Below are 26,355 nucleotides of genomic sequence, written 5' to 3' on the forward strand. Positions count from 1 at the left end.
TGCAAACAAAAACAGCAGTATGGAAAATGTGAAGGTATTTTATTGCAGTTTGAAATTATTTAACAAAAGCTGGCTGACTTGTCAAACTGACGGCAAACTATGCATAACATCACTAAATTTTTATTTTATCGTGTTGTTTCCATGTAAATGTCTACTTCCAAGACGCTAGAGACAGACATTTTCGTTTAGCCTTATAATTTGATGTTGCTGACATGTTGCTGTTTCTACGCTGAACTGGTTGTTACCAGGTAACAAAAAAAATAGCATGGTTAAATCAATCATATAAGACGAATCAGAAAGCAATATGTTGTTTACGACATTACAGAGAAGGTAGCATTTAAAGACTTAAAAGCACAAGCTTTAAATTCACGCAATTGACAAATAGTCACAGACAAATTAAATGTTAGTGACTGACAAGGCAGAACTGACCCAATCGGGCCAGTAATGATCCGGTCTACTGTCCCAAGTGTCTCTCACACTGGCCCTGGGCCACCAGGCAGTCCTTATTGTTGAGCCCTGAACTTTACCTCAATATGTATGGTTTCTAGTCTCTCAGCCGGGATTGAGGTAAGGTATGGGGACATTCTAAAACACTTAATGTGAAAAAAAGCTTAACATAGGTTAATGTACCTAAACATCAACCAGAGAAACCCAAATTTCTGTCCAACTTTGCTTGTAATTAATCCTAATGACTAGGGTTGTCATGATACCATTAATTAATCTTATGATACTATACCAGCTAAAGTATCACGATACCAGTATTGCGATACTGTAATTAATAATTTAAATTATAAAGTTTAGTAAAATTAAATAAAATTGTCAGAAATCTTACATTTTATGCTAGAATAGGCCTACTTGAATGTAATCCATAATTCCCTTAAAGGTGCAGTGAGTGATCTGCCAAAATGCTAACTGCTTAGCATAGTAGCTTTGGACGGCGAGGAGGGACTGTGATTCAAAGCCACACTCCTAAACTTGTGAACGCGTGCACCGCGTCACAACAGCAGGCAACCCACTAGTTCATGTCATCGCCAGTGAGATTAGCATGGTAAACAGTATAGGAAGGCTGTCATTGTTTAAATGATCCAATGTGAATATAAAAGCAACTACTGCTCAATAAAGCAGGTTAGGTGGAATAGCTTTGTTTACTGATGTTTTGTTGTTAAACTAAATAAATATCTCCATTATCGATGCTGTCAAAGGTCCCTTAAAAAACTAAAAATAGTCGTATCAATCTTTTGCCGGGAGATTTCAGTGACTGAACAACACGTCTGTGCATATAAGGCATTCATAACAGAACACAATCTAACACAAGCTTCGCTTGACTAAAATAGTTTTAATACGGAACATTACCTGTCTAACAGTAATAGTTCAGCTGTGATGTTGTCGTCCTTCCTCCAGCGTGCAAAAGTAACTCCAGTATTGATTCAGGATTTTCAAAAGTTTCAATTCAGCATTTGGTTTCACCGTGTCTGTAATTGTCTTGTGAACATGCGGCGCTCATGCAGACGGGCATGCGCGAATGGCGGATCTGCGTGAACAGATGCGCAGAAGTCCGAATCTGCATTTGCATTTGCTGACAGACAGCTTGAACTACTTATCGGAATTATAGGTGATGTCGGTCCGACAATATTTAAATGCATTTACATTTTTTAGTTTTATGCCTAACCCTGAATATGAAAATACATATAAATACATTTAGATCGTTTACTTTAATCATTACTATTGAACTGTGAAGAGACTTTCAACCAGCACAACAAAACATTTTTTTGAAGACAATCACATACTGCACTTTTAAGGCCAAAAAGTATTATTTGCACCCACACAAAATTTCTAAATTTTTTGTTGTTGTTTATTTTGTAGCTAACTGACCAACTAAAAATGCATTTAAATGAACATACAAATTATACAGAATGAAATTTGTTACAGAAGAGCATTTTTCCAACAAAATTAGGCAATATGAAAATTAGTCAACAATTTTTTAAGTGTTGTCTGTTGCTTTTTTGGGGTTTTCAGGTTATCAGGTGACAATTCCAAGTAATTTAAAATTTCACTTTGTGAGTCGCTCTTAAAAAGGCAAGGCAAGGCAAGTTTATTTATATAGCACATTTCATACACAGTGGCAATTCAAAGTGCTTTACATAAACAAAAATAAAAGAAACAAGTAAAATTAAAATAAAAACAAATAATAAAAATGTGTAAAAAAAACAACATAAAAACAGGTAAAATGTGATATAAAAGAATGAAGAAGAAGAGAAAAACATAATAGTGCAATCTGTCGGACGCAGCACAGTGCTCATTCAGTAAAGGCACAGCTAAACAGATGTGTTTTCAGTCTTGATTTTAACATACCTAATGTTGGAGCACATCTGATCATTTCTGGAAGCTGATTCCAGCAGCGGGGGGCATAGTGGCTGAAAGCTGATTCACCCTGCTTTGACTTGATCTCTTTGAAAAAGAGATTGTTGTGGTTGTTGTAGCTACTAAATCATATTGACAGGAACAAAAATTAATTGATTCAGATGTGCGTTCGAACTGAAGCGTTAGAAAATGTGCAATAGGCTACCATAAAAGGTGCAAATTCTACAGTATTGCAAACTTAAAGGGCTCCACAGACTATTCAAATAAAATAGTCTGTTGTTTCACAAACATGTGAGCATTTTAGTGATTTTTCCACATTCATACATTATCCATTGTAGATAAACCATTAATGACGAAACTACAGTGGCACCACCACTATTTTGGAGCCATAGTATCGCGATAATACCTAAGTACCGGTAAACCATGCAACCCTACTAACGACTGTAAAAACTCAAATCTCAATTCCATATACAATTGTACAGTTCATTTGTTAAGGTACATTAAGCCATGTTAAGCTTTTTCCTTATAATAGACTTCAATGGTGGAGAAAACGCTTAATGTGATGTTTTTCACTTTATGGAACTGGGAATTGTTCTTCGGGGTTGGGGTTAATTACAAGTAACGTTTGACAAAAATTTGGGTTTCTCTGATTGATGTTCAGGTACATTAAGCCACGTTAAGCTTTTTTCACTTTAAGTGTTTTAGAATGTCCTTAAAGTTGGTTTTAAAATCATACATTTGGATTTTCTCTATATTGATATCATTTCAGAAAAGTATTCCTTGCAAATTCTAAATAGTGAAATTATATTAGCCGCCAATGACTATCTAAGTACAACATTGTTCACTGTCAAATAAGTAGTGCTAATGTTGTTTTGAAGTCATATTACCATGTGATTTCAGGCCAAATATTCAAAGTATGGTGAATAATAGGGAGCACATTATAACTTGTCACTGAACTGTGCGAATATAAAAACCAGCTTTACCTCAATTCAATCGGGTTTTGTTGTTTTGAACGTCTGAATGCTGATGTACATGCCTGAATTTTAACTACCGTAAAGTAACAGTTCACCCAGACACTAAAAAACTCACTATTAAATTGCTCGAACTCAGGCTATACAAAATGTAATATTTTTTTTCTTCTGTAGAATATTAAAGGAGATCTTTAAAACCATGGTCCTTGTTGATTAAAGGATTTAAGACTATGAGAGCCCCAACAGCATATACAGGCTAAATAAAATACATGTGGCTCCTAGCAATACACGGAGTTCTTATGAAGAGAACTGATTGGTCAGTGCAAGAACCTGAACATTATTCCAGAAAAAGCAGAAAACAAACAGGGATGCTGTTTTGTAAGCGGTCTTTAAATCAGACGTTCCCAAACTTTTCAGTCTGTGACCACCAATATAACAATGCCAGTTAATCGCGACCCCCAATATCCTTTGAGGGGGTTATAAATATATAAACCTAGCACACAATGGTGCACACAACCTATAGGTCCAATTCATCATTTTATTTTGAAGAATGCCACTCCATCCTCCATGTTCAGTTGTGGCCTGAATTTATTTTTGATATATGTGAGTGCCGTAAAGATGTCAGAAAGTGTACCTGCTGCCATAAAATCAATGTGCTGTGTCTTTTACAGTATATAACCTAATCACTCCAGGGGTCGCAAAAGAATCAAAAATCTGATGGCTTTTTATTTGCATGTTGTTTTTTTATGTAAATCTAAACTACTATTTTTGTGATGATGATTAAAGGATGACAGAATTTTTAGCTTTGGGTGAACGATCCCTTTAAAAACAGTAATACCTTTTGCATTGACACAATGAGTTGAGAAGTGTGTTTGAGGTAGGGATGCACCGATACATTTTTTTGGTACCAAAATATATACCGATACCAAAATTCTGAGTATCGACCGATACAAATTCGATCCTGATACGCTGATAAGCATAAAAAAAAAACTAACTTTTTTAGTAAAAAAAACAGACCTATAGGCCGACTGTATATGACAGATGGCACAATCTAACCAAAAACATGATGCTTGCTGTAGACTAGGCTACTATATTTAAGCATTCGTTATGACATTGATCTGTTGTGACCCAGCTTATGTTTCCTTTTTTTAATATTAAGAATGTTCTTGGAAATCTGGAAGCTACCACTATTGACCCTAATCAAAACACAAACTCGTCTGTTAAATATTGCGCCCGTCATTTTCACTTTTATCAATTTAATCAACTACTTTGACCACAATGAGCCAGGCTTTACAAACTGTTTGCGGCACTGAAAGTATTCCTCTCGGAAGAATAAACTCAGTCGGAAGAACGAGAGAACAGAAACTCATTGTGAGAATAATTTTACAGAGCGACGCAGATCGCGTCTGCGCAGCTGGAGCATAAATGAATTGCTTGATGCATCACTGAGACACGGTGCGCAGCCCTCTTGTATATGCAGAAAATTCCTAAACTAAGCAGCACAAAGGGAAGAAATCAGTGCATTGAGGATCTGTCCAATGTATTATTAAGACTTTTCTAATTAAAAATTTCAGGTAGGCCTACTTTGTGTGTGAAGAGCAGCAGGTAATAACCCTCTCTCCCATTTAATGCAAAACTAAATGCATTTTTCCACAGATTATTTCTATTTACAGGAAGAAATAGTCTTGAAGGAATTTTTTATGTTGTCATGAACATGACTCGCAGTTTGAATTGTGAATGAATGAAGAATGATTGACAGAAGCAGCGGCGGAAATCGCTGAAATGGACATGAATTTAACCACTTGAATATTCATCTGTACTTTACATTAAACTATAGAATGGCTTCAGATTATTTACGATTAGTAGGCCTACATGACAACTTTCTAGTGCCTTATGATAAGCTACCTTCATGACTTTTGTTGGTTTATAAATTACACCGAATATAGCGCACGTGCAAGATCAGATTTGGATCGGTACCAGATGGGTACCAAGCAAAAATATGTGGTATGGAACCGATAACCGATCCAAGTATCTGGATCAGTTCATTCCTAGTTCGAAGGGAATAATAGATATCAGTTACTCTATTAGGTATATTATCAGCTACAAGTACAAAGACATTGTTAATTTTGAGATATTTGGATTAAAAAAAAACATACTTTTTCATATTTGTAGTGTTTTCAATTATTTCAGAATTTTGTCAGTTCACTGCATACACGGCCATGATGGAAATACTTTCGAGTTGCGGAGTGTGTGATCAAAAAAACAACAACAAAAGTTTAATATTTAACTTATTTTGCTTATTATCGGACTTTTATTTTGAAATGCGCGTGCGACAACCGTACCGTTTGACATGTGAAATTCCAGTGCTAATACGACCTTGAATATGTAAAGTGTAGATTTGCATATATTGACGACAAAAAAGGCTTAAAAGCTCAGTGTGTCATGTTGTGAGGTGCTCTCACAAGAGCATGAAACCTTCTAAATTAAAACGGCATTTAGAAACCAAAAATCCCAGTTGCAAGAATAAACCTGTGGACTATTTTCTAAGGCATCTCCAATAGCAGAGGGCATCACAAAAGTGCCTAACATCTTCATGTTCAAAACAAATACAAGTACATCTTACTGTGCTCACCGTGTAGCAAAGTCCAAGAAAGCCTACACAAAAGTAGAACAGCAAATAACTGGTGATTATTATAAAAATGGTTATGATTATTTTAATAATTTTACTTCAGTTAGCTGGTTTCTGTTCAGTTCAACCAGATCAGTGTTATTGTTTTATAAACAGTTCAGTTTAGTTAATGGTAACTTAACTTTTCCATACCCTAATCACTGTTTACAGTATTTGACATTTTTACTTGTAATATTTCTATAACTTGATACATTTTATTAAATGACAGCAGTAAAATATTGTTTATTTGTAAATCTTGGTAATTGTCTTATGATTTATCTGTCACTAGTTGTGTATGTTAACAAATAAATACAAATAAATTATAATTCCTAAAATCATATTATAGTTCCCTAAAATTTGGGTCGCGGCTTGATGACCATGTTAAAATGTGGGTCTAATGGCCAAACCAGTTGAGAACCACTGGTCTAAACCATGGGAAAACACATGGAAGCTAAATTACATAGAGAACAACTTTGTAAGCAGGAAAACGTGAAATATTTTGACAAACTGACTTTAACAGGCTTTTTTTCTGATCGATTTATTATGACTTTTTCAGTCTTTAGTACTCTAAATTATGTTTTTTTTTTTAAGTTAGTATGGCCCAAAACAAAAAGTAATCAGCAAAAAATTCAAGTTTCATTCAAATCAGTGGCATTGCCAGAACTCACTTGTATTATGGAAAGCACAACAAGAGGCAAATTCACTATTCTGTCAAAATATTTGTAGTGAAATTTTCTATTAGTCCACAATTTTTAAAGTGATAGTTCAGCCAAAAATGCAAATTCTGTCATGATTTACTCTACTTTAAATGCATTTCTGAGTTTCTTTCTTCTGTTGAACTCAAAAGAGGATATTTTGAAAAATGTTGGAAACCTGTAACTATTGACTTTTGTAGTGTTTGTTGTTGCTATGGAGGTCAATGGTTACAGGTTTTCAGAAGACAGAAAGGTTTTGAACCACTTCAGGGTGAGGAAATAGTGAGTCAATTTTCAATTTTGTGGGTGAATTATCCCTTTAAAGAATCTTGTGACCCACTTATGAAGTGAATGAATCGTGTGTGTATCCAAGACAAGAAGAAAGGTCTATAGAGAATTTAACCTGCATAAACTGCTATGAAGCAAAAAACAAACAAACAAACACTTATTTTGATCGGTGAATGCGTCTCCTCATTACTGCACATGATCTCTCATATTGAAGTGCTTGTCAGGAAAAATTAAGCAAAAAGTCATCATGAAGTACGACTGTACTGATCTATGTCACTTCCTGTAATGACAGAGCAATTCCATGCAAATGTCAACCTTGCCATGAAAAAAATTAAGTTTTCACCAAAACATCCAAACGGTTTCTACATTTTTTGTGTAAGCAAGTATTTTACAATACTTTAGAAATACTCAAAAATGTCTCTGTCAATTTTTCAAACTATCAAATTTGATTTACCAAAACCACACAAGTGGCAACTCACATCAGTCACATCCATAATGGAGAAATGTCACACACATAACAAAGCTTTTACCTCATAAATACAAAAATAATAAATAAAAATATAATCAATCGTGTTTGTTATATAGTGAGCCAACTCTTATCCTTTTGATTAGCATAATTTTGGGGGGTTGCACAGTTTAATTCACAGAATTTCTACAAAGCATGTTGTATGCTTTAAACTCACATACTTTTTTGGTCACATCCATAACGCATCTTTATTTTCTCATTTAAAGTACAAAACATGTTTAGATTGATATTTTTCTGCTTCTATAACTCTGTGGTTAGTTGTTCTGTAAAATATAAACAGATAATATAATATAATGTTAACGTGTACTTTCTATGTGAATTTTTGTTTTGAGTTTTTGCTGCAAATGTCACATCCATAACGCTGGAATTTCTCCATAGCATAGCAAAGCATAGCAAAAAGTTAAAAAAATAAAAATAAAAATAAAAAAATAACCAGTTTTCTTCTACCGTTCAGTGAATTTCAACATTTCATTTGTATAGCGCTTTTCACAATCATTATTGTTCCAAAGCAGCTTTACAAAAGGTGCACAGTATTTCATTACATTCAAAATCAGAAAGTTAAGGTGTTGTGTATTGACTTTATTCTTCACGTTCACGCAGGTGTAGCCATTGACATCGGCTTGAAACTTCTGGTCTCTGTCACTTCCATTGATTTTTAGATGTTATGAAACATTCTGCTGCTTTATGTAGCACATTTTCTTATTAAAGTATTATCCGTAGTATGTGTAGTCATTAGGGATGCTCAGATCGATTAATCAGAGATCAGTATCGGTCGATAATCCCATTTAATGACTCGATCTCGGTACTTGCTGATCTTGAAAATGTATGAACCCAATTTGATATCTGTGCTACAGTATCTATTATGTTCTGTAAAGCTGCTTCTGACCATGACATGTTCACACCTAAACGGTTATAAGAGACGTGCTTAAGGTATTATGTGCAACATTCTTCATTCATTATCTTCAGTAAGGACAGATCTCCACTTAAGCATCATACTTATGCGGAGTTCATAAACAGTGATCTAATTTTTCGGTTTTGGTGGATTGTCTTTTTAAACTTCTTGCAATTAAAAGTGTAACATTTAAATCTATTTACATTGTAAAACCAACTCAAGTGTCTTCTATCATGTGAAACAGACACCTTTGCTAAAATATTTGTCTGTAAATAAGATCCAATCAAGTCTTCCTTGGTCTACCAATTTTACAAGATCATACCTATTGATCTGTATTGTTCTATTTTTTGCTTAACATTGTAGTTGTGGGGTGGCAAGGTGGCTCAGTGGTTAGCACTGTTGCCTCACAGAAGGTTGGTGGTTCAAGTCTCTACCGGGCCAGTTGATCGATCGGCCGGAGATCGGTATCGGTCGATAATCACGTTTAATGACTCGGATCGATACTCGCTGATCTTGAAAATGTATGAACCCAATTTGATATCTGTGCTATCTATTATGTTCTGTAAAGCTGCTTCTGACCATGACATGTTCACACCTAAATGGTCATAAGAGACGTGCTTAAGGCATTATGTGCAGCATTCTTCATTCATTATCTTCAGTAAGGACAGATCTCCACTTAAGCATCATACTTATGCCGAGTTCAGACTGCATGATTTTCAAAGTAGTCGTGTCACAGATGTTTCAACAGCATTTCGTCGCTGCTTTGTTTACACTGCAAGATGGATCGGCGACAGGGGCTTTCACATTGCATGACTTAACAACAAGAAAAATCGCCGACTACTTCGTCCAAACTACGTCTCACAGCCAAAAACATGTAGTATATCTTTTGTTATTAACTTTTGTTATTGCGATCGCTGATGTTATTTTCAGTCAAAACTCATTTCACACGGCTTGATTTGAATCGCTAACAGCTCCAGATATTTAGCATACCAAATATCTTACAGGCATCGGCGACTCATCAGTGATTCTCTCAGATCGCGTCTTTGATAGTTCATACTTTGTGATTATCACTCACGTGCACGAGTACCGATTTGTTGCCTCACAGATTGCGATTAATTGCACAGCCCTAACCCTTACTAATAAAATACATTCCCACAACTACTGAACACCAAACAGGCATAACATTTAAGTAATGGAATAAACATTACTTATCAACATTAGATGTAACATTCAACTCTAATGTACATAACTGACGAAAAACTACATAGAACATAAAAAGGGAAGTGTCATTCTGGGAAAAGTGAAAATTCTGGGAAAGTTAATTTACAGTTATTCACCATATATATTAAGGAAGCTTACTGTTAAATAGATTTAAGGATTTTTACTGTTGCATTCTTAATCATGGACAATTTTCAAACTGCACATACAGTCTCATTTGACTTCGTTCTCTGCTTCTTGGCACTGAAACCTTGGCCTGATCTATATTTTGATGGCCTCTGTCTGAAATGTGATCACATCGGACGGAAGTTTTAGTTGTCGCAGTTGCCCTGGATTAGTCAGGTGTTCAGACTGTCAGCCACCCCCCTCAGATCGTTCTTGCTGGCTGAATTGAAACCACTTCCAATCTTACATCAACAGAAGGTCAGCAGTGATAGGCACTTGGCTGTGGAAAATCTTGGCTTGGCAGCTTTATGTTTGTCTGACTGAGTCCAGCTCAGTCTTTCACCTCTGTGGCTGGAAATGACCCGGTAGCATTTGACTGCGGCCTCGTTTACATGTGTGATTTCAGCATGTTAATCACTGTCCAGCCTCTCTCATCATAACCATAGTTTTGTATTATGTGAAATTTTAAAGACATCTAGAACAAGATTTTGTTGCTCGGAGCACTGATGTAAGTTTTTAAAAATGAAAGAATTTTAAGTTATTTTTTTAAATTTGAACTTAAAGATCATATTTATCAAATGTTTTCGATGTAAAATTTGTTTTAGTTCAAGACGACGCTTCATGGGAGTGAGCGTATGGAGCTAATAATATGCCAAAACAATCTGAAATTGAATTGTGTTCATTTGAATTATTGACAATTGTAATTTAATAAATCTGAGTTTTTATATGCTGTTAAAAATTGTTTTGAATTTGAATTTCTTAAGTTGAATATTGAGCATCTAAAATGGCTGATTTTTTTATAGACGCATTTTCAAACTTTAGATTTTTTGGGTTCTGAATTCATAGACTGCATATAGCCAGTTTGTAAAAATACAGTTTAAAAATTTCAAGATGAAGAAATTCAGAACATCAAATTCAATATTCTAAAACTCAAAACCAAAAAGTCAGATTGTGAAATTTGGGTTCAGCAGAAAGTAGGTCGGGGTGATCAACAGGGAAGAGTAAAAAAAATTGTAACGGCATATAAAAATTCAGATTTATTAAATTACAATTGTCAATGATCCAGATTAACACATTTCAAATTCGGATTGTTTTGGCATATTATTAGCTCCATATGGGCGAAGCTAAAATCTCTTGGAGTGCTTTGCTTTCTTCAGCACTCTCATTGGTGTAATTATCTAAGCATCATGCTTAATGTAGTTTTTCTGGACAAAGTCGGCTAATAAACAATATTGTCAAGAAAGTATTAATGTGATAATTTGTTTTGACAAAAAAAATACTGTCTATCAACAATTAGTCTTTAAAAGTCCTGTAAAATTTAACATTTCATCTTTGAGATGTTAGTATCAGCGTATTAGTCTTAAAGAGCCCATATTTTGCATTATAAAAGGTCATATTTTGCTTTTGGGGGTCTCCAATAACAGGCTGATATGCAAGCAAGATCAAAAACACTTTCATTGTATTATAATATGCATTTATTTTTACCTAATTATCCCAACGACTCCTATATGATTTGTTCAGTGATTCATTTGTTCACAAAGCCCTCCTTAGCGCAATGTGCTGTGATTTGTCCGATGTCCCAGTTTGTTGAAGTAGCCGGAGTGCAGAGCCCAATGTAAGAGTGCATTAAAGCAATGCAGTTAAACACCAGCATATTTCTCTATTCCTAACCACAAGTAATAAACAATGACACACATTCAGTATTAATCCACACAGTGGCAAAAGCTGAACTATTTTGAAACTTGACCGTCACACATGTGTAGTAACAGCTGATGGTGGCCATAGCCATAAAAATGGCAGAGGATCGTGAGCTCACAAACGCATTTAAATCCGTAAAACAAATCGTGGTTTTAGACTGTATTTGTGAATCTATAGAGTTAACCAAATACAGTACAAGCCGCGTGGAGTGATAACGAAACACAATCAAATACATTAATTGCAAACTAGCGAAAACAAGGAGGCAACCATTTGAATTGGACTTTATTACACTTGTAAAATGGAGGAAGAAACTGATCCATGAACTGTGTACTGATAAAGTTCCTGTCAACCTCCCACACATCATACATCAGTAGTGTTTTCTGACATATCCCCTGTTGCAGGGTAGATGATTGCATTCATTTGCTCATCGTCAGTCATGATCAGTCCCAAACACATCTACACTCCGCTAGTGATTGAAATAGAAAGGCACGTTCACATTTTACCGGATCCAGCACTTCATGTTTGGTATTATTTTGTTTCGACGTCGATAGGAACAGAAAAAAAATCCGGACGAACAACGAATCATTTAAACGACTCTTGAGTTGAATCTTTTATTAAACAAATTTATATTTTTAAACAAGGTGCACTTCAGATTTAAACCTCAGCTGGATGTTTTCATTCACTTAGAGCTGTGTTGCACACTGCATGGAAGGTCATTATCAAAAACCCAAGCTTTTTAAGGACATCTGTAATCTAGTGTGTTCCAAAACATTGACTAAATTCACATTTAAAACAATTAAACCTGCTATTAACATCCAAAGCTTTCAGTTTGTCACTTACATCACCTGACGTCACCTCATACTTTGGATTCTCATCAAATCGTCTGACCAATCAAATGCTCTATAGTGTCTGGCATGTCCCACCCACATTCTCATTTGCTTTTCATTTGATGCGCTTGACCTCAACCACTCTCACTGGCAGAGCTGTGATTAACAAAAAAAACCCTGTTGGCGCAATAGCCTAGTGGTTAGTGCGCTGACATATGGTAGCACCTCAGGGCGTCCCGAGTTCGAATCCAGGCTTGAGGACATTTCCCGTCCCTACGCCCTCTCTCTCCCACTTTGTTTCCTGTCTAAAATACTCTCCTATCCTCTCAAAAAAGGCCAAAAATAAATCTTAAATAAAAAAATGTTATTGGCTGTTTTAAAAAGGGGGTGGAGTTACTATATGTCCCGTCCTGTCTTCATGTTTCTGTAGAGATTACCACACCTCTAAAAGTTATTCAGTTATTGCTAAAAATCGATTCCCCTATGGGGAAAATGAATGTAGTTTTGACTTCCGGAAGCCACCTGTCCTGCTCCTCGTCCTTACTGTTATTTTGTCCTCTAGTTTAATTTGAAAAGCACACCTATAAGCTATCAGATCAACACCACCAGTTTAAAACTGTATGTCCTGTGGATCTTTTTTTAAACATGATCTAAAATTTCTATTTAGGTGCATAACTACCTCTTTCACGATATTAATAGTAGCATGTAACCCAAGATTGTCTATTTTTATACCTACCGCATTGTACTCACGCCAGTACGTCTGTTATAAAGTGGTAAACACCTCAGAGTATAAACGCGGCGTCTCTTCCATCACATTAAGGACTTGTTATTGTGATGGTTTTTGTAGGATTAGTCAGAGTTCTTGGGGAATGTGACACTCTGTCCCACACCACCTCCCACATAACTGTGAAGCAGCTTTGAGAAGCGTCCTCTTTATTTTTATACATAGTGAAACCGCAGAGGTTGCTGGGTGTAATAAATTCCGGGCTGTAAGACTCAAGGCAGACGTGGAAGTGCTGGGTCATGTTGCTCATGGACTTGAACCAAGAGGGGACCAAAATGAAGTAAAGGCCAGTAGGTTCATTGACGTGAGAGTTTTCAAGATGAAATGAAGGCAGGCGTCCAGGTTGCTTAATTCCCAGTCTGATAGTGTTTTTTTTAAAGAGTTTTAGGCAGTCTCTCAAGGAAAGTAACGATACATACTAGTGTAAGGAATTGTCAGTAAAGTGTCTGATTGGAATTACGAATTCATGTAATTGCACTGAAAACGTACAATTTTTAAAAGGAGGTGTAACCCCAGACTCCACCACTAATCTTACCCCTTATTGGTGGATGAGCGAAATGTATGTAAATGTACAGATGAGATCATACAAATTAGTAAAGACTAAATCCATAAAATGAATTGGCGTCAAATTTAGTTGGTTTTAGCATTAGGTTTACATTTTAGGTCTGGGATAAGTGTTGGATTCATCGTTGATTAAACGGTTAACACAGATTTCTAGTTTCATATATGGTCATATTCATAAGCATTCAATGAAAGATAAAATTTCAGAGTATCCTGACCACCAGACTTTTACCCTTTGCTCTTTTTCCCCTTAAAATTGCAAGGAACTTTTTTCAGATCTTTGGAAAAGTTCAAGGGATAGTTAAACCAATGTAGAGTTAAAAACTTCTTTCTTGTTAAATGCCAGTTTATTTATTTATTTTTTTGCAAAAAACTTTGGAAACTCTAGGAAAAACAAATACAATAGATCTCAATATACGTTTAATATTATGTGTGATGAGTGAAGTATGTGCATTTTTATTATCATCAATTTTGAAAATGGTTGTACTGCCTGGCTTTTGCCATGACTTTTATTTTGATGCATCTTAATGCATGCCTAATGAATATACCCAATAAATCTTTAAAAAATAAAAAAAATAAAATAACAAGCTCCTTTGAACTTGAGTGATTGTGCAGGCAATATGAATTTTTTTTTTAAATAAAGATTTTAACCCAACAGTTGGGTTTGTCCATAGTTTACATAAAATTGGGTTAGGGCTGTGCAATTAAATGAAAATCCGATTTCGATTTTGGCTTCTAACGATTATGAAAAACCATTAATTAAGATACACTATTATTCCATCATATACTACCCCCTTTCCAGTTGTACACATTTGTTGCTCTGCAAAGCTCAGTTCCACGTGAAAATGACTAAAAGCATGTGCTGTAATGTAACGTTTGCAGCATGTGATGCGCTTCATTCATTGATTTACGTTCGAATCATTCATATTTTTAAAAGCGTGTAGATGCGTGTAACACATCCGCACATGTGCGCGGGACGGATGTTTATTTTTATTGTTCTCTAATCCTCAGATTAAGTTAAGTTCCTTGTTGTGTTATTTATTGGCTAGCTGCAATCGCTGGTGTCTGTAATCAGTTTTGCACATAGTAACTAGATTAGGGTGAAGTCTAAACCTCTAATGTTTTGCTCAGTCATTCGCTAATTTTTCTGTAACGCATGGCTGTTTTTGTCAGCAGCATAAGTAAGCTCTACATAAGTTGATGTGTTTCTCATATTTAACCAAACCATGCCTCAGGAAAATGGCCTTGATTCCCATCTACATATGTTCAATGTTACATTTCCTACATTCCAACTGGAGAAAACAAGTGCAGTCTGTCAAGAAATGTCCTTCATAGAGACCCTGTAGGAGAGAAATATATATCTGCTTTTGGAGAAGAGCTATTTGTAGTTTATTTCTGACAAGGATGTGTCACAGAGGACTGGTAAATGTAGCATCATCTCTTCGAGGGATTATATAACATCAGTGACCTTAACAGTATTGGCTGACACGTGCATATTTTTAATGTTATCTAGAACAGGGGTGTCTAATTCCGTTCCTGGAGATCTACCTTCCTCCAGTATTCAGCTCCAACCCTGATCAAACACAACTAAACCAACCAACTAACTGCGTTCACACCAAAGTTAACAAGAGTGTTAAGGTTCACTTTGGCCGCCCTGGCGACAACGCTCTCTGCCTTTACTGCTCCACCGGCGAGAGTGTTAAAACTTGCTATATTGATCTCGTATTTAAAGGGGCCGTTATAAATAATTGGAAATCCGGCAACTGCAATAATCAAACCATTGGGAACAACTGTGGTCAGAACCAAAGTTCATAGGACTGTGTTCTTTGGACTCCTCTCAATCGGTGGACTTCAACATTCCGATTGCTTGCCATCGAACTGCGTCATAGCTCTTTGTCGTAAAGTTGCCTTGACTTCAACTTTCTCAATGCCCACCTTGCTGAAGATGCACCATACCACTCCTCGCAGCTTATCGGCACCAGTTCGCATTGAAAATGATTGACGTCCGGCTATTTTGACGCTCTTGTCGCTTTCTGTACACAGTAAAACTGCGGTCACACTTGACTTTTCTCCCTATAGACTTCCAATTATACGCACGCGAATGCGTCAGACCGGAAGCGCAGGGTCATGCGTTAAGTTTTGCAGGTCGCTGTGGTGCAAAGTTCAAGCTTAGTGAACTCTGACCTGCAAAATCGCATCACTTCACTGCGTGAGACCAATCGAGGATCAAAACATGACCTCTCTGGACAGAAATTTAAAACATGGAGCAATCGCTCGCTTTTTTAATGTCTAATAATCTTATTTGATCTCGCCCCTTTTCGCAGCGCTGTATGACAGAATTTCACACACACAAACTTTAGTGTGACCACAGCTTTAGTAGGATCTGAAGGAGCACTTGGTAATTACAGAGCGGTGTGTTTGATCAAGGTTGCAGCTGAACTGAACTCTGCAGAAGGCAGATCTCCAGGAACAGAACTTACCACCCCTGATCTAGTATTTCCTCATTGGTTTCTCGTTTTCTACATTTAAAGTTAGTTGTAGTAGTATCAGTAGTAGTAGTAATTGTTGTAGTAGTATCAGTATTAATAGACATTGTAGTAGTTGTAGTCGTGGTTGTGGCTGTAGTTGCAGCAGTAGTAGTTATAATATTACTTTCTGTAGCAGTAGTTGGTGTAGTACTTGTGATTTATTATCATTGTTGTTGTCTGTTATTATTACTGTTGTCCTTTCTTTCTTTTTAGTGCCATTATTACTATCATACATTACAAGCATTGTTGTTAATCCTTAACACTGACTGGTTTCTTTCTGTTTGTTTTATTTATATCTGTGATACTTGCTTCATTTATTGACTGTTATTGTCCCTTATGTATGTACCCTGATCTGTCCACCAAGTTACCTTTACATGCGCACACACATACACGCGCACACACACACACACACACATACCAATACCTGACTATATTGTTGTTGTTTTTGTTTTGTTTTTTGTTGTTTTTTGTTGATGTTTCTTTGTATTTGTATGATTCCAGTTTATGTACCTTTTTGCATATTCTAAAAAATAAATAAATAAATAAATTAAATTAAAGCTAGTTGTCTACTGTATTTATTTGTGTTGACCATTTGACCATGCTTAGGAAAATACATGTGTAATTATCGCTCTATATATTGGTAATCGACTACCAAATATTGGTTATTGATATCAGCCAGCATTTTTATAGATGTACATCCCTAATATCTCACCCCACTTCACTTTTCCAGTGTTTTGAAATATTGAACTCTCAATGGATGTCTTTTAAAGTATCTTTTCTTTCTCTCTCTTTCAGCTATGTGCCTGTTGTGTGTGAATAATGCACAGTGATGGTGCCTTCTCAGACCCATGTGATGCTCAAGTGGCAAGAGCACCTGAACAGCTCCTGGGCGGCGGAGGACAGTGTTCAGACTGCCACACGGCATGGAGCGGCTGCTCTCTATGCAAAACTGCTCTACAACAAGGAGGTTGTAGGCTTGGCCCAGCCGGTGCAAGACCTAATGGGTCCGCGCTTGCCTGACTTCCAGTACGAATCCAGCGCTGAGGAGGAGAAGGAGGAATACCTGTCTGCGCTTCTCCACAGTCAGAGATGCCTGGCTCATCGGATGCTAGCAAGGACCCCCTTTGCTCTTTCCCTCCACCACAGGCTGGTGATCCTCCAGAGGGTGTTCTACGCCCTCCATAGCAAATATCATGACCGATTCAGAGCACCACTACCTCCCCAGCCCTCATCCTCCAGTGCCGAAGGGGGTGCTCTGGAGTCGGTGTCTGAGCCTTGGCCAACAGGAAGCTCCCGTTCCAAGACTGGCACTGACGTGCTTATTGAAATGGGGGTCAGAACTGGCTTGAGTCTCCTTTTCGCACTTTTAAGGCAGAGTTGGCAGCGGGGTCGTCTTGAGAATCCACCGGATGTTGCTTTGTGTAATGAGGTATTGGCCACCGCGTCTTCAGTCCTAGCCGCCTTGCCTCCTCTTTCCTTGGCCAACGAGAACAAGATACCAACAGTGGGGCTTGACTGTCTTGCGCAAGTTGGGGACTTCCTGAAGAAGACTGCAGTCAGTGGGTCTGGGGCGGACCGGGCGGGTCGCAGGCTTGCCCTCGAGCTCCTCCTTTCGCTAGCTTTACAAAGGGGGTCCTTGCGCTTCCTTCTGGAGTGGGTGGAGGTAGCATTGGCCGCCTCTGCTTCTTCCAACACCTCTGAGACAGTTGGAGTGGGCTACGAGCTGATTCATCAAACCCTACAACAGATGCGCCAGCACACGGTGTGTTCCTACGCCATGCGGTCGACCTAGCGGTCATGCTAATAGCATGAGTGAAGTAATATACAGTAATACTAATGGATAATGGCCACTAATATAGAAAGCTGTGCCTCTTTCACAAGAAGAGAGAGTATAGAGTTACAATACTGAGGCTAGCCTAATACGTTTCTCCATTTGTTCATCCCTCCCTCAGCACTTAAAGGAAATCATTGTTGATAATTGTTACTGCTAATACATTAGCGCCATACAGTAGTTCACCATTATTCTGTATTCTTCTCATGGAAGCGAGCACTGAACATTTCTCCTTGCTCTAAATAAGATTGTGGCTTTCATTTGACCGGGAGCTCTTGGCCGCCTTCCCAGCTCTGAAAGCTGCCTGAGCCACACCAGACCTGCCATGTGCTGTGCTCTAATTTATTCATGTCTTAATCAATGAGAAATATGGCTACTTCAAGGCTTTTGTGCTTGAAGTTCAGCAGAACTGCTTTGTTTATAGATTCTCCTACTCCAGAGTACAAAGTTAATTCGTTCTCGGAAACGCCCAGCTGGTTAAGCACATTGGTGAGGTGGAGCCAGTATTTAAATTCAATATTAACAATAATGAAGTACATATAATAATAACTCAATATATATTAGTAACCAGACCTTGATATTAACTTTTTTTGATCACCAGCCACTGTGGCTAGTAGTTTCCAATTTTACTACTAGCCACTTTACTTTGCCATTGTCACTAGCCACAATTTTGTTGTTGGGAAAGTATATTTTAAATGCATAAATTTTGACTTTGGCCAGTTGCGTTTTCAGGCACAGTTGCTTTGTGCGAGGAAAATGGACATGGAAGCTTTAAAGCTATCACCTGTGGGCATGACACTGTCGTCAGTAGGCGAGGATCGCTTTCTTTTGCTCACGCGAACACTTTTCAGTCGTGCTGCTTCTCAATTCTAAGATCACATTTGCGCGCATATTGACAAACGGTCTTAAACTAAAATGCTAATCTTTAAAGACGAGACGCACTGGCAATTTAAAAATGATCCAACCAACCAAAGTGGCTAGTGGGGGTGTCTGCTTACCCAAAACAGGTGAAATCTACCCGCCTTTGACGGGTTGGTTAATGTCAAGCCCTGTTAGTAACATACATAGAAAAAAAAACATACATACAGTTAAAGTCCGATTTATTAGCCCTCTTTGATTTTTCTTTTTTTAAATATTTCCCAAATGATGTTAAACAGTTTCAGGAAATTTTCACAGTATGTCTGATAATATTTGTTTCTTCTGAAGAAAGTCTTATTTGTTTTATTTTAGCTAGAATAAAAGCAGTTTTTATTATTTTAAAAGCCATTTTAAGGTCAGAATTATTAGCCCCATAAGCTTTTTTTTTTTTTTTTTGATAGTCTACAGAACAAACCATCATTATACAATAACTTGCCTAATTACCCTAACCTGCCTAGTTAACCTAATCAACCTTTATATACACAGTTAAAGTCAGAATTATTACCCCCTCCCCTGTTTATTTTTTTTCCCCAATTTTTGATAATTAATCAAAGGTAAAAAAGATTTTTTTCAACACATTTCTAAATATAATAGTTTTAATGACTCATTTCTAATAACTGATTTATTTTATCTTTGCCATGATGGCAGTAAATAAAAATTGGCTAGATATTTTTCAAGACACTTCTGTAAAGCTTAAAGTGACATTTAAAGGCTTAACTAGGTTAATTAGGTTTACTAGGCAGGTTAGGCTAATTAGGCAAGTTATGTAAAACAATGGTTTGTTCTGTAGACTGCAGAACAAAATTATATAGTTTAAAGGGGCTAATAAGTTTGACCTTACAATGTTTTTTTAAAAATTAAAAACTGCCTTTATTGTAGCCAAAATAAAACAAATAAGACTTTCTCCAAAAGAAAAAAATATTATCAGAGATACTGTGAAAATTTCCTTGCTCTGTTAAACATCATGTGGGAAACATTTAAAAAAGAAACAAAATATTCAAAAGGGGACTAAAAATTCTGACTTTAACAGTATATATATATATATATATATATATATATATATATATATATATATATATATATATATATAATTTTCAGATTTGTTTAAAATGAGTTTCTCCTTAAAAAAACCAAAAAAATCTGCCAGTTGGATAAGCAAAATAATCTAAATAGACAAAACCTCTGAGAAAGAAAATAATTTTGTTACAGTGTATATGATAATCTAGCCAAATATATCTACACATGATTATTGTTCCACATTGCCCAGCCCTATTTTCACAGCTAATAGTCATCAGTAGGCACGACTCCGCTAAAAAAAACATCCAAGTGTCATACGAAAGCTGTCAGTCATTTTGCTTCTACAGTAGTTTATTATACTTGAGCTATCCGCTTGTTAAGTGGTGACGTGTTTGTGACGTATGTAATACTGTTTTTGGGTCCAAGCCGCCATTCATTTGATTGGAGAAATCGTTCGTTTATGATCACGTTTTATTCATATCACACATTAAAGTTAATTTTATAAAAAATCATAGTGTACACAACAATCTCTGGGCTTGCTGCATAACAAATACCAAAAATGTAACAATTTATAAAAAACTTAATAACTTTCTGGCCATCGGATATTAGGCATGGACATATATACTACGATCGGGATTTTCGAAAGCATTAAATCGCCTTGTAAACGTTTATTATTATCATTTTATGAGTCTCCCCATTCAGTTGAATAGAGCGCTTGGAAGCCGCTTCACGTGACGTCACACTTAACAAGCGGATTCACTGTAGCACCAGTTTGTTATTTGTTCTAGCTGCTAACATTATTGTATTTTTTGTTATTGTTTGTTTTTACAGGCTGTTCGTGGTGAGTCCGTCAATACTCAGGTGCTGAAGAAAGATGCAGACGGACTCTGCAGCCTCTCGCATGTTGCTCTCTGCCTTTTCGAAGAGGTCTGTTTGTGCAAAGTGTTTACAGACTGTAATATAAGCTGTTATTAAGAATTTCTCCAAAACTATGTGAGCAAAATTTTGCTACCGTTTACTCCCCTTGTACCTATTCCAGATCTTTTGTAAATGTTTTCTTCTGTTGAGCACAAAAAGCTATTCATCTTATCCCAAAATTGACAATTTCAGCAGCGCATAATAAATGGCCTGATTGGAATTTTGAGCTGAAACTTCACAGACGCATTCTGGAGACACCAAAGACTTATTTTACATCTTGTAAAAAGGGCAAAACTGTAAAGTAAATCTTTAATATTGGTGTATGTTGCAGATCTGCACTCTGGCCTCCAACTGCTTGTGCTCATGCAGCGCAGGCTCTTCCTCTTCCTCCGGCTCGGAGAACGATACAGTCATGGTGTATGTGTGGGGCAGCAACAGCAGCCATCAGCTCGCCGAGGGAACGCTGGAGAAGATATTACAGCCCAAACTAGCTCAGGGCTTCAGCGACGCACAAATGGTGTGTGGGTTTATTTTACTCGAGTGTATTGGCAATTCAAATAACTGGAAGCCATTGTGATGCCAATATTAGTTCCAACAGAGTCCGCATGAGGAGGAGGAAATGGATCACTTGGAAAAAAAAGTTAATGAGAGATTGTCATGTTTATTTTAACAGTTACAAAAGGGATTTAAGTTAAAACTTAAATGAAATTCAGTCAGATTTTATGCATATTCATTTATTCATTTTCTTTTCGGCTTAGTCCCTTCATTAATCCGGGGTCGCCACCTCGGAATGAACTGCCAACATATCCAGCATATGTTTTACGCAGCGGATGCCCTTCCAGCTGCAACCTATTACTGGGAAACATCCATACACACTCATTCACACACTTACTCATACACTACGGTCAATTTTAGCATACCTAGTTCACCTGTACCACATGTGTTTGGACTGTGGGGGAAACAGGAGCACCTGGAGGAAACCCATGCCAACATGGGGAGAACATGCAAACTCCACACAGAAATGCTGAGGCTCGAACCAGCGACCTTCTTGCTGCAAGGCGAACATGCTACCCACTGCGCCACCGCGTCAACTGATTTTATGAATATGCTGTTACTATTCAAATTTTAGATCGATTAAATATTTTGGCAAAATTTTAATACATATGATGACTTCGGACTTCCTTAAGACTTTCTGTTTGACTGAAAAAAAAGTACATTTATTAGTTGCCTCCAAGGAGATAAGTCATATAAGGCCAAAATTATTTATTTATTTTTAAATATGGATATTAAAAAGAGATTATTTTAGGACAGCATATTTCAATTCAATTTTGAAATTCAATATTTCAAAATAAATTTGTATTCCATGCTTTTATAGTTTAAATATAATATATATATATATATATATATATATATATATATATATATATATATATATATATATATATATATATATATATATATATATATATATAAATAAATAAATCTCTATATATATATAAATCTCTATATATATATATATATATATATATATATATATTTATATTGTTTTGTGAAATTAATGTTTATATATAAGTTTATTTATGTGTGCATTATTAGCATTATTTTCCAGGTTATAAGGTATATCAGGTATTTATTTATTTATTTATTTATTTATTTATTTATTTATTTGTGCAAAATAAGCCCTATTTTCCAGCTTATAAGATATATCAGTGATTTGTTTGTTTATTTGTTTATGTATGCATTGTTAGCATTATTTTTCAGGTTATAAGGGAAATCTGTTATTTATTTATTTGTTTGTTTGTTTGTTTGTTTGTTTATTTATTTGTTTATTTATGTAAGAATTATTAGCATTATTTTCCACGTTATAAGGTATATCAGGTATTTCTTTCTTTCTTTCTTTCTTTCTTTCTTTCTTTCTTTTCTTTATTTATTTATTTATGTGCACATTACTATAATTATTTTCCATGTTATAAGGTATATCAGGTATTTATTTATTTATTTATTTATTTATTTATTTATGTGCACATTATTATAATTATTTTCCATGTTATAAGATATATAATTTATTTATTTATTTATTTATTTATTTATTTATTTATTTATATGTGCATTATTAGCTTTATTTTTAAGTATTAAATATATATCATTTATTTATTTATTTATTTATTTATTTATTTATTTATTTATTTATTTATGTATGTATGCATTATTAGCATTATTTTCCATGTTATAAGTTATATCAATTATTTATTTATTTATTTATAATTTTTTATGTGCATATTATTATAATTATTTTCCATGTTATAAGGTATATCAGTTATTTATGTATTTGTTTGTTTATTTTGTATTTGTTTATTTATTAATTAATTAATTTTATTTATTCATGTGCACATTATTAGCGTTATTTTTCAGAGTATAAGGTATATCAGGTATTTATTTATTTATTTATTTATTTATTTATTTATTTATATGTGCATTATTAGCTTTATAAGTAAATAAGTTATAAGTAAATATAAGTTTAATGTTATTCATAAAACAGTCAGCCTGGTATAGCTGGAATACATGCTATACCTTTGTTATACCTTACCTAACAAAGGTATAGCATGTATTCCAGCTATACCAGGCTGACTGTTTTATGAATAATATTAAACTTATATTTACTTATAACTTATTTACTTATTATATTTACCTATATCTCTTGTCAGCTATAAATTCATTCTATTCTCTCAAATATAGATATATGTTGTACAAAGTTTGATTATCTGATCTGAAGTTGTCTTCAGACCAAGCATTCTCTTTTTTCTAAAACAGATGTCTTTTCATTATTACTGAGAAATGCAATTTGGAGAACAGCAGGTGCATCTAAATAAACGGTGCTCTTTCACTAATACTGTTTAGACATCCTCAATCATACTTGATTTAATTCACTCTGCTCTAAACAGTGCTCTTCTCTTTCCACCTGCAGATTGAGGCAGGCCAGTACTGCACGTTCTCTGTATCCGCTGATGGGGCAGTGAAGGCTTGTGGGAAGGGTAGTTATGGCCGGTTGGGACTGGGGGACTCTAATAACCAGTCCATGCCCAAAAAGCTGGTTCTAGAGCCTCCGCGCACCATGAGGAAAGTGTCGTCTTCTAAAGGGTCAGATGGACACACTCTGGCCGTCACGGCGGAAGGAGAGGTGTTTAGCTGGGGAGATGGAGATTATGGCAAACTGGGCCACGGGAACAGCGCCACACAGAAATACCCCAAGATTATACAAGGCCCTCTATTGGGAAAGGTGAGAAATGGTGTTATTTTTTGTTTCTGCTGATACAAGTTATATTTATTGAAAGTATTCATAACGCTTCACTTTTTCCATGTTTTTTTATGTTACAGCCTTATTCCAAAATAGATTAAATTCATTTATTTCCTCAAAATTTTACACACAATACCCCATAATGATGATGTGAACAAAAGATTTGTTGAAATAGTTGCAAATTTATTAATTAAAATAAAAACCCTGAAAAATCACATGTACATAAGTATTTACAGCCTTTGCCGTGAAGCTCTAAGCTGAGCTCAGGTACATTCTGTTTCCACTGATCAATTTTGAGATGTTTCAGATGTTTCAGCAGCTTAATTAGAGTTCACCTGTGGTAAATTCAGTTGATTGCACATGATTTGAAAAGGCATACACCTATCTATATAAAGTCCCCTGGTTGACAGCGCGTGCCGAAGCACAAACCAAGCATGAAGACAAAGGAATTGTCTGTAGACCTCCGAGACAGGATTGTCTCGAGGCACAAGGCTGGGGATAGTTACAGAAAAATTTCTGCTGCTCTGAAAGTTCCAATGAGCACAGTGGCCTCCATCATCCGTAAGTGGAAGATGTCTGAAACCACCAGGACTCTTCCTAGAGCTGGCCGGCCATCTAAGCTGAGTGATCGAGGGAGAAGGGCCTTAGTCAGGGAGGTGATCAATAACCTGATCGTCACTTTTTCAGAGCTCCAGAAATCTTTTGTGGAGAGAGGAGAACCATACAGAAGAACAACCATCTGTGCAGCAATCCACCAATCAGGCCTGTATAGTAGAGCGGCCAGACAGAAACCACTCCCTGCCTGAAATTTCTCAAAAGGCATCTGAAGGACTCTCTGACCATAAAAAAACAAATTCTCTGGTCTGATTAGACTAAAATTGAACTCTTTGGAGTAAATGCCAGGTGTTACGTTTGGAAAAAAACAGGCTCCGCTCATCACCAGGCTAATACCATTCTTATAGTGAAGCATGGTGGTGGCAGCATCATGCTGTGGGGATGTTTTTCAGCTGCAGGAACTGGAAGACTATCAGGATAGAGGGAAAGATGAATGCAGCAATGTGCAGAGACATCCTGAGAGAAAACCTGCTTCAGAGTGCTCTTGACCTTAGACTGGGATGACGGTTCATCTTCCAGCAGGACAATGACCCAAAGCACACCGCCAAAATATCAGTGGAGTGGCTTCACAACAACTTAGTGATTGTCCTTGAGTGGCCCAGCCAGAGCCCAGAGCTAAATCCTATTGAATATCTCTGGAGAGATCTGAAAATGGCTGTCGCTTCCCATCCAAACTGATAGAGCTTAAGAGGTACTGTAAAGAGGAATGGGCAAAACTTCCCAAAGACGGGTGTGCCAAGCTTGTGGCATCATATTTAAAAAGATTTGAGGCTATAATTGCTGCCAAAGGTGCATCAAGAAATTCTTGAGCAAAGGCTGTGAATACTGATGTATTTTTTGATAAATTTGCAAAAATTTAAAAAACTCTTTTTTTTCACATTGTCATTATGGGGTATTGTGTGTGTAGAATTTTGAGGAAAATAATAAATTTAATAAATTGTGGAATAAGTCTGTAACATAAAAAAAATGTGGAATTGGTGAAGCGCTATGAATACTTCCCGGATGCACTGTAGGTTTAAAAATGGTTCTTTTACGTCCAGTGTTGTGTTTATATTCATGATCGTGTTCATTTATGTAGCACCGTGGTCTTGCGAAACATGACATTTCATTCCACTTTATGTACACTCATGAAGGAATGACAATATATTTTAACTTGACTTGAATTGACTTGACTGGACTAGATGAGAACACTATAGAAACTGCATTGCAACATCAGTAAGCAATGCTATAGCAAGTCCAGAAGTTGCTAGCAACAACATTACATGTCAAATCAATCCGAATAACAATTAATCATAATAATGCCCTAGCAGCCGTCTTTATTTCTATAGTACAATGTAGATCGTTTCAAAACACTTTACAGAGATAAGACAAAGAAAGTCTAATATGACATGAATATGAACTAGGTTCAATATAGCAAACTTTTGTGCAAGAAGGCTGTTTTCCACTTTAAAATGGTAAAATTGATCAGCTAACATTAGCATTGGGGCACACGGATTGCCACAGTCTCCATGATACAATATAATCACATTATTAGTGTCACAAAACAATATTACTGCGTTTTTAAATATAAATATTGCCA

General features: G+C 36.1%; 1 protein-coding gene across 21 annotated transcripts in view; it reads left to right on the plus strand.

Moving 5' to 3' along the window:
* LOC567670 (putative E3 ubiquitin-protein ligase HERC1) overlaps positions 1-26,355 on the plus strand; it is a 160,883-nt gene that overhangs the window by 1,116 nt on the left and 133,412 nt on the right. For all 21 annotated transcript variants that reach the window (XM_087300791.1, XM_087300793.1, XM_087300777.1 and 18 more), the window contains exons 2-5: positions 16,978-17,944; positions 20,780-20,875; positions 21,198-21,383; positions 23,832-24,143. In XM_087300791.1, the coding sequence (XP_087156917.1) occupies positions 17,012-17,944; positions 20,780-20,875; positions 21,198-21,383; positions 23,832-24,143 (1,527 nt within the window). In that variant the 5' untranslated portion in view covers positions 16,978-17,011. The remainder of the gene's footprint in view (positions 1-16,977; positions 17,945-20,779; positions 20,876-21,197; positions 21,384-23,831; positions 24,144-26,355) is intronic.

This window comes from Danio rerio, chromosome 21 (assembly GCF_052040795.2).
Source record: "Danio rerio strain M-AB ecotype USA chromosome 21, GRCz13ab, whole genome shotgun sequence".
Classification (NCBI taxonomy): Eukaryota; Metazoa; Chordata; class Actinopteri; order Cypriniformes; family Danionidae; genus Danio; species Danio rerio.